General features: G+C 25.1%; 2 protein-coding genes across 2 annotated transcripts; both read right to left on the minus strand.

Annotated features, from left to right (window-relative positions):
* Positions 1–4476: 4476 nt before the first annotated feature.
* Positions 4477–4809, minus strand: LOC133032189 (S-protein homolog 2-like). The gene has a single exon (XM_061106056.1). The coding sequence runs from the start codon at positions 4807–4809 to the stop codon at positions 4477–4479; it is 333 nt and encodes a 110-aa protein (XP_060962039.1).
* Positions 4810–5763: 954 nt separating this feature from the next.
* On the minus strand, positions 5764–7948 carry LOC115709218 (inactive protein RESTRICTED TEV MOVEMENT 2). Its single transcript, XM_030637273.2, has 2 exons — positions 7705–7948; positions 5764–6809 (listed from the first exon to the last, which is right to left on the minus strand). Exons 1-2 carry the CDS (start codon positions 7853–7855, stop codon positions 5986–5988), a joined length of 975 nt encoding a protein of 324 aa, XP_030493133.2. The 5' UTR covers positions 7856–7948; the 3' UTR covers positions 5764–5985.
* Between the last annotated feature and the right edge of the window lie 2089 nt (positions 7949–10037).

A 10037-nucleotide genomic window follows, 5' to 3' on the forward strand; every position in this document is an offset into this window, starting at 1 on the left:
TGAAGACAAGCTTATCCATTTCAATGAAAGTATTCTTGAAGGACTTATGTTGTAAAATATAACTATTGTGTTGATAATACTTTGTTTTTGTGTAAGAAGTAGCAGTAACATAACAAAAGTGTCACGACAAATAGCCCTGCCTACCCATCAAAGAGGTTGAGAGTCAGCGTAAGCTCACTCGAAAGCTCGAAGAGCTTCCCTTCATTCGCTTTGTGGGAGTCGCACATCACATAGTTGGAAGTCAGATGGCCCATATTACCTGCCACTCGCTCTGAGGGACCATAGATTGGAAAGCACATTCTAAAACACCCCATACATCCAAAAGAGAAGAGAAGGGGCCTAAGTATTTGTATGACCCCCGTAGATTTTACCCTATCTACACCTAGAGCCAATCCCCTATTGGTCCTGTCGCCATGCCGCAAAAAAAGAGCTCCTGTGAAACCATTTATTTTTGGTGTAACAATGGTGGAACTTAACGAAATATTACGGCGCGTAACATACGAGCCGAAGGTATGGTAAACTCGACCAAAATAGAGATAAATTGAGAAATACCTCTTTTTTTGTATTCATTAATTAAAAATACCTTCATTATATTTTATTAAAATATACTTACTTTTTAAGTAGAATGCTAATATAACTTCACTCTCCACTTAAGTTTAGCATATATTTCATATTAACTTAAGGGTATAATGGAAACATCATCTATAAAAGTGAGTATTTCTTAAAAAATATGAAATTGAAGGTAAAAACTAAAATAAATAATATAAAATGGGTATATAATGTAATTTTCTTACCAAAATATGACACCCAAAGGGCCTGGAGCGCACAATCTTATCCAATTCGAATATTTTTTTTTTTTCTATTTGAAATTGAGAGGAATATTAATAAACTTAATTCAACTATCTAACACCTAATATGAGAAAATTTTCACTTTGATAATTTTATTTTATCAATTTTCGAAATTTATAAATGTTGGTAAGAAAAAATAATACTTTAACTTTGTGTTCAATTATTTATATTTTTTTTATTCAAATTATTCATTCTATTCAAACATGATTTAGATGCATTATTAAGCTGAACAATATTTATTTTTTTAGCTTTTACTATGTCCTAACTACATCTTTAGTCACAACAACACTATTACAAGTATTATTTTAATGTGTAAGTGTATATAACACTACTCTTTTTTTATTTATTTGCTATGTAAATGTTTATAATTAATTAATTAATTGTATATATATAAATATTTGTTAAAATCTTAAATTGTTGTTGTAGGGCTTATCCATTGTCCTTACTCTATTTCAATTGATGCACATATTGTAGACCCCTCTCTCTTAAACAATTCCTTTTGAGCAACCATTCATTTCATGTCTTTTAAAATTGTGGTCCAAACTCACTCACTCCACATTAGCCATTGTGTTCTTATACATGCATATATATAATTTGATCTATTTGATCTCATCTTCAACAATTTTGGTGAACAAAAAATCAAAATTAATTCTAATAACACCAAAAGCAATATTACAAATCAATCTCTTTTTCCATATTAAAAGTAAAATCTAACAAAATAGATGGTTGAGTCTCAACCATTTCTTATAGCCAAATCCTTGAAATGTCAAACTAGTCGGTTTCACTCAATTGGGCCAAGTAGAACATTTTTTCCTTTTTATTTTTATAAATGAAAAATTTATACTTTTCTAAATAGTTGGTTAATGGAAAGTTTTGTAGAATACTCTTTACCTTCAAATTTAGGACAAAATAATTAGAGTTTGTGTTGGGTGAGATTATTACATCATTTGGATGTGATATGACCAAAATAGCCTTTTGTTTATAATTATATTACCTACCCTAGAAATAGTTTAACATAGTATTAGTAGTCCTACCAATTAAGCAACTTAAGCAACTTTTAATTAGGAACCTCACAACATGAGTTGAATTGAAATTGATTACTAAAGGTTAATAAATGAAGAGAATAGTAATGTAAAAGCTGTTTGATCAATATTTTTTACAATTTGCCTCCCAATAGTATTGTCTTGTATTTTTGTATCTTAAAAATGAGTTTTGTAAAACTTTTATTTCTTATTTTTTTACCACAAAAATGAAAAGTATAATTTTGGTTTTGAAAAATAACAATGTGCTTGATTCTTATAAGTTATAACTTTTTTAAATTTAAAAAATAAAAAACAAAAATACATTTGGTTACTTTTTTTTTTTTAATTTAATTTGAGTGAGGAGAGAGAAAGAATAAAGGAAAAGTAAAATGAGTAGAAGTGTAGAACTGTTAGAAGTGGTGAGCGTGAAAGATGAGAGAAAAAAAAGTGAATATTAATGGAAGAAAGTACCAAAAAAACCTGATTAAAAAATTATTTACATAAATTTAAAAGTAACTTATTTTTATTTTCAGAATTTTAATTCTTATTTTAAATAATAAAAAATGGAAACAATTCTACCAAATATATATTTTAATAATATTTTAACTTTTATAATTAAAAAAAATAAAAAAAATATTTAAATAATTATTACAGAACATATCTTAAGGATTTTTCAATTTATAAAATTTAAAAAACCACAGCTCAAAAAATTGTACTACTATATACATTAATACAAGTATATATATATTTTTAAAAATTAAAAGATACAAATATACTAAATTATCTTAGATCATCTTCAATTTATAAACATTGTGTTAAATTTGATATAAAAATAAATAAATGTTACACTAAGTACAATATTTATTATTGTACTCCAATACATAATAACATTTTAAGATACAAATGAGAACAAAAGTAAAATATCATTAATAACCATTAATAAATAAATATTTTTAAAAAAATAATTAATGGCAATATTATAATTAAAAAATGTATATTCATTAATGATCAATAACAAAACTTTAATATAAAAAATTATATTTATTGTGTATTAAATTTTGTACAATATTATATCTTGTGCCAAATTTAACATATCTTTTATTTTTAATATTGGTCAAGTTTAGCACACTATTGGAAAACTAATTTTTTTAAAAGTGTTAAAATATAGGGCTTCACTAATATTTTAAGACTCTATTAGGGATGTTCTAAAGTTTTTATTTATATATATATATATATATATATATATATCAAACACCTCCATAATTGAAATAATTTACAAACTCTAATAGTGATAGACTCACTTTAAATAAATAAAAAAAAAGAGTTATGCTATCTATAATAGTAGGTTTATTTGATGTTAAGTTGCAAACAAACCTTTCTCATTCATGATTTATATATTGATTCTACACATATCAAGATCCAAGATTTCCTATCCTATACCTCAACTCACCATTATTATTTTTTGATACAAAAATAATTTTTAAAATACAAAATATACATCATATATTATTTTTTTCACCAAAATTTACATCATATATTCAATTTAACACCAAACTCCAATTTAAAATTTGACCTACAAGTACAATATAACAATTAAACAATTGGTCAAACTTCATGCTACAAATAAATCAATGATATAAAAAATTATATAATAATTTGACTTTTTTTCTTCTAAAACTTTATTATATTATTTCCATTTATTTTGTGTTAATGTCATCCATTTCAGAAATTTGTTTAGTTTCTTTTTTTCTTGAGGAAAAAACATGAAAAAAAAAAAATCAAAAATCCATTTTTTTCTTCTTATAATATATTAATCTTTAATAGTAGCATCTATAAATAGTTGGCCAAAACACACGCTAGAAAATAAGAAAATAAAAATCAAATCAAAGAACCAAACTAAAAAAAAATCTTTTTATTGGATATGTGTTATGTGATGTGATTGATTATATGAGTTAGACTTTTTTTCCTTCTTAAAAAAGTTTGGTAATCACTCAATATAATTTGATATTTATTTATGATTATTTTATATCAAACTACTTAAAATAAAGTGTACATAAATTCATATTGATTTGATAAGCATGCAACAACTAATTAGAATTTTCATTTTGGTATCTTAAATTATTCAATTTTATCTTTTTATAAATTTACAATAAATTACTTTATGACTTTGAATTAGAGTAATTTACAGTATAAATATTTAAGTTTAATTCTCGGTTACAGATAAATACTGAAATTTAATTTTTAACAGTAATAATACTTAAATTAGAACTTCTGTTAGTACCTAGCTAATGTCAAATTATTATTGAATAATCATTTTTATTAGTATATTTAAATAAATTTTTTAAAATAAAAATAAAAATTTAATGATTTGGACCAATCAAGGACTGACAAGTAACAATTTATTTAATACTTAACGGTTAAGTACCTACAGAAGTTTCAAAATTATAACTTATGTACAATCACTGTAAAAAATTAAACTTAGTTATTAATTTGCAACTAAAGTTAAACTTAAGTATTTATGCGGCAAATTTATTTTAGACATTATACTATTTTAGTTTTTTTTTTTTAAAAAAAAAACACTAAATTCCACATTTATCCCTAGTGATTAAGAGAGAGGTGGCCAAGGGTAGAAAAACTCCCAAAGGGTAGTTTGGTCATTTAAGGCATAAATGCCTTCAATGGAGACGAGCCAAGCACAACGAGTCTCACATCGACTCCGGTCTCTTCCGAAAGAATAAGCATCAAACTCATAACTCCTCACTCTTTCCCATCCCAAAACGCAGAAATATAATGTCGTTTCCCAAACATTGGGCGAGAACTCCCACTTAAACGACTCGTCGTTTGATATGCTATGCTCTCCCAAATCATCATCTTTTGATTGGCAATGCACACTTAGATTCTTACCAATCCCCAATTTATTATCTATGCTTGCTTCCATTTTTTTGGCTGAGACTACCCAATAATAAGTTGGGCTCCATAACATCATCATCATCAACAACAATTTTTTTACCATTTTTTATTTATATATATACCATAAATGAATGATATAGTAGAAGTAGTACTTGTTAATAGTAATGTATGTAGTATTTAAAGAAGACAACTCATTATTGTTGTAAAAAGATTAATGTTTCGGAATAATCTTACATTTTGTACCTTTGTTACAATTAAACATAGTAATATATTCCATGTATATGCTATTTGCATTGTATTAATCTACAATTAGTCCAATGCCCATTGAGTTGTTTTGGCATTTTTTCTTGTCATGGTCTTCTTTCCTATTTATTATTATTAATTCAATTATATAGACTAGATCATATCGATAAATCAAGAGCATAAATTAGTATTTTTTTTTGGATACAGAAAACATAAATGTGTGAATTGAGACAAAATTAGATAGTACAGATATTTTTTTATATAAAAATAAACTTGAGACTAAGTAAATTAAATTATAATTAAATAAAATAGAATTACATTAAAAAATAATTAAAATATCAAAATATATCAATGGAACAACATCACAATAAATAATTCTTAATACTATATTATAATAAAATTATTTTTGAATAAATATAATCTTTATAAATCTATTACAATTTAAAATAAAATTATTAATTTTACATAAATAAATTTATAAATTATATATATTATGAATATTTTATTATTTTTATATAGATATATATTATTTTAATACGAGACTTAAAAATTATATAACTAATTAGAATTTAGAGGTTATTTTTATTTATAACTAATTGGACACTTATTTTTTTATAAAAAATTAAAAATTATTTTTGAATAGGGTATTTTGTTATGTAGAGATTATATTGTATATGTTATAATAATTAATTATATCATTATTAACAAGAACATGTAAAGGGTAACTAGTTACAAACTATACACTAAATTAGTAACTTATTATATTATCTTTTCCTGGCAAAAAAACCTTGGATTATAGTTTTGGTGTACGACCCTTCTTCATATTTTAGCCTTGACATTTATTTGTGCACCAAAAGTTTTGATAAGAGAATTTGATTTCATCACTTGCAAATGAAGAACTATGTGCTTCAAATTAACACAACTCAAATAGATGAAAAAAAAAGAAGTTAAAATTCTAAGTTTAGTGAACCTCTCTTTTCTTGGTTCTGATCCAATGAACTGCAAACACAACAATGGAGACAATAATGGTAGAACCTGCTATGACACAAGGAACACACAACTTAATCCTTCTTGAACTTCCACCACTTGCTTTATCCTTACCCTTTTCTTCAATTGCTTCCTGTTTTTCCACCATGGCAGACTCATCATCATCATCACCACAACTACTACTACATTCCTTATCTTCATCTTTGTTTTCTTCTATTACATGAACAGGTTCCAAACCCTCTTCACAAGTCTCCTCTTTTATTCCAGGTAACTCTTTTCTCTTTGCTTCTTCTTCACTTGGTAATGGTTGTGTTGGCTTAATTTCTTGAAATGTTTCTTCATTTGTTATAATCTCAGGTTCAATTCTTGTCTCATTTCTTTTAGACATTTCATCAACCCCATTAGATTCATCACTCTTTGGCTCATCAACTTTCAATTCTTCAGTTCTTGGCATGATCTTATGAGTTTGTTCTTCACTAATAGTAGCATGATCAGTCTCATCTTTATTAACAACCTCTTCTTCTTTCACTTCTTCAATCCCAACACCTCTAATTCCTTTACTTGATTTTGGAATGACTATTGTTAAAACAGATTCTTGGTTGTTGAATTTCGCTTTGATTCGATCCAAAATTACGCCATCCGGTATGCGAAAAACTTTGATGAATCCTTTCAACTCCACTTCCTTCTTCTGCATCATCCATCCAGACATTACCAACTCCTTAACTGGCCTTTCCCCACTAATAGAGATTTCTGTTCCTTCTTCATTGATATTGATCCCAATTTGTTCTCTTACAAAACCTGCATTTGTTTTTGAAAAATAAAATAAGATAAAACACTATTCGTATAATTAAGTATTCAGTGTTATAAATTTTAATTTAATATCGTTAACATGAATGATAGAACCAAAACATAAAAATGTTGATAAAATAATAGTTAAATGATAATTTTAGACTTCAAATGCTAATTTTTTTGTATTGTGTTCTATTTATTAAGACAAAATAGGTAGGAATGACAATGAGTACAAGTGGCTATGGAGTTATGGGAAAGTGTGTGTGAGTTCTTGGGGTCGCATTTTAGATTGTGCAATATAATGAGAGGACCGAGTTTGAGTTAAGGTGAGTTAGGTCTGTGCCTAAGAACTATAACTTAGGATCTAATTTTCTTAAGAATTTTTTTTTTTTTACACTTCAAAACAGTTTTTTTTTTTTTTAATTTTTTTACATAAATTCGTATAACAACCCATATAGTAAGCAACAGAGCAACTAAAATCGCAGCTAAAATTTACATAGCAACCAACATAAAAACTACAAGAATAATCCAAACTGTAAATTAAAAAAAAAAACAATTAAAAAATAGTATAGGACAATACCTATTTTTTTTTTTAAAAAAAAGAATATACATGTCTTTTAATAATGTTTAAAAATACTACATATTTTTCTAATAAAAAGTCCAATAATTTTTCTTTATATTTTTCTAACCTACCTAAGGCATATTGGATACCCTATAATGCAATGCATTTGTGTGCATACACAACAATGCAATGCAAGCCTGAAATGTAAATCAAAATAAAGGATCACTGCATTTATTAATTAGACTATATGAGATATTACATGTTAAAAAAAGTGCATGAATTTGTGAATGAAGTAGATATTTTTATAGAAATGTTATATGTATAAAATAAATTTCAGCTGACCTTTTAGATGGGCAGTGAGGATGAACTTAGTATCAGTTTCCCTAGAGATAAAAACAGGGCCTGAGGAGTCTTTGGCTATCCTTAGGTTGGTGGTGGTGGAAGTAATATCATCTGTACTTTTGGTGATTTTGAGTCCTAATTCTAACTCCATTGATCAAATATGAGACACAAGAGAAAAAAATGAACTATAAGAGAGGTGGAAATTAGGTTCTGTAGATACAAACAAATCAATATAATGGAGTTAGAAGGGTTTTAGGATAATAATGGTGTGTCTATATGAGCAAAGCATATATTCATTGCTTGTTAATATGTTTATATACATAAATTTTTGTTGTTGAAGGAAAAGCTGTTTAGAAAGACCACTCAAGTTTCCTTATGATGTTTTGCCTTGTCCCCAAGATAAAGACTCTGTTAGATACCAAAATGTGTTGTTCAATGAAAGGTGTATTTTCAAAGAAAAAATAATATAAATATACTAACCCTTTTTTGGTATGAATTTTAAAATATTTATCATTTTTTTCTGTTTTAATAAAATTAATTTTACAAAAATGTTAAGTGTATAATGTTACTTTGTAATAAATATATTTTAAATGGTCTCAAATTGGATTCTAATCAAGGTGTTTGGAATTGATGCCATTTTGTAAAAAGTTATCAAAACAAAATTAATTATAAAAAGAAAGCTGTTTTACAAAATCACACTGAGAAAAATAAAAAGATTATTATTCACAAATACATAAGAATAAAAAAAATTACAAAAATAGAATTTTATATATTTTTACGATTTTTATGATTTTATTTACAAAAAATACGATCTTTTGATATATTTTTATGTTGTAAACTTATTAATTTTTTATTATTTGTATGTTATTTTTTGTTATTATTTTTTTGCTATTCTTTATAGTTTTTTTTTTTTTTGTTGTTTTTATGAAATACTATAAAAATGTAAAAAAAAAATCTTTAAACATAAAAATATAAAAAAAATACAAGAAATAATATTATCTAATTATCCCAAAAATAAATAGAGAAAATATATACTTAAAACTTTATAAAATCTTAGATAAAAAAAAAAATTTATAAAATCTCATGATCATTTCTCAATCACTCGAAGTAATAAAAAATGCACAACTATGTTTTAGTTGCTAGCATGAGATTTCATTTTTCTTTCTTTTTTATTTTCATAGAACAATAAGTTAATTGAAATTGAGAGAAAAAGATTGGTAAAAGGATTACACAAGCACCTTGGTTAAAAATTCTAGCACTTTTAACTAGTCGACGAGCTAAAACATTAACCGAAAATGGTTAATATTAAAAATATTACCATGATCAAATTTTTCTACCACTTTCAAATGTTTCAAATTTGGAGGAAAAGTGTCGGGGAAAAGGCTTTAGCCAAAACTTGAGCATAAGAAAACATGGAAATATTCTTTAATTGATTATCAGCCTGGACTTCTCCCTTCAAAGCCGAAACTACTTAAACATAAGTTGAGTTTGTGACCCAAAAATTCTCTCAATTGTTTTTGATCCACACACCAGATAAAATGGACACATCCATGTTTGATTATTGTGGGATTTTATTTGAGATTTTTACAAAAATATTAAATTTTAGTCAAAAATTTACAATTTTACAGTCACACAGAATTTTTTACAAAAGTAATATTTTTTATAAAACAACAATACATAACAATTAAAACAATAGTGGAACAACTGAAAAACAATCGTGGAACAACCGTGAAAACTTAATACAGTACACAGTATTATAAAACTTACACAATATTTTTGAAAAAAAAAATTCTATCCCACAGTAAAAAGTAAAAAAATTGAAAATTTTAGTATGTAGTGTAAAAATCTATTTTATTTTATTGGTTGGAACTATTCTTGTGAGATGAAGTAATGATTTAATGGTTGTACTAGATTATATCTATGTTAAATAAGTTATGTATTCAATATTTTGTTCCACAAATTTTTTGAGTCATAGTTAAATTTAGTATTAAATTAACATTAAAAAAGTATAATTTTAGCACTAATTATTTTATTCCAAACATTAAAATTTATATTATTTATTATTATATTATTTTATTAAATTATTTCACATTATAATAAATATAAATAAAAGTTTAATCAAAAATATATTATTTTGGATATCAAAACTAAAAAAATAATATAATTTATAGTGTCCCACTATTTTTAATAAGACACTATACACTTCCACATATATAAGATAGGATAATGTTTAAGTAGAGTCACAAAAAACATCTCTATATAGAGATATTTTTTTTTTTCATTATGTGTCAAACTATTATTTTATATAATAATTAATTAATTCCTTTTATATT

The sequence above is a fragment of the Cannabis sativa genome, chromosome X, assembly GCF_029168945.1.
Source record: "Cannabis sativa cultivar Pink pepper isolate KNU-18-1 chromosome X, ASM2916894v1, whole genome shotgun sequence".
Lineage (NCBI taxonomy): Eukaryota > Viridiplantae > Streptophyta > Magnoliopsida > Rosales > Cannabaceae > Cannabis > Cannabis sativa.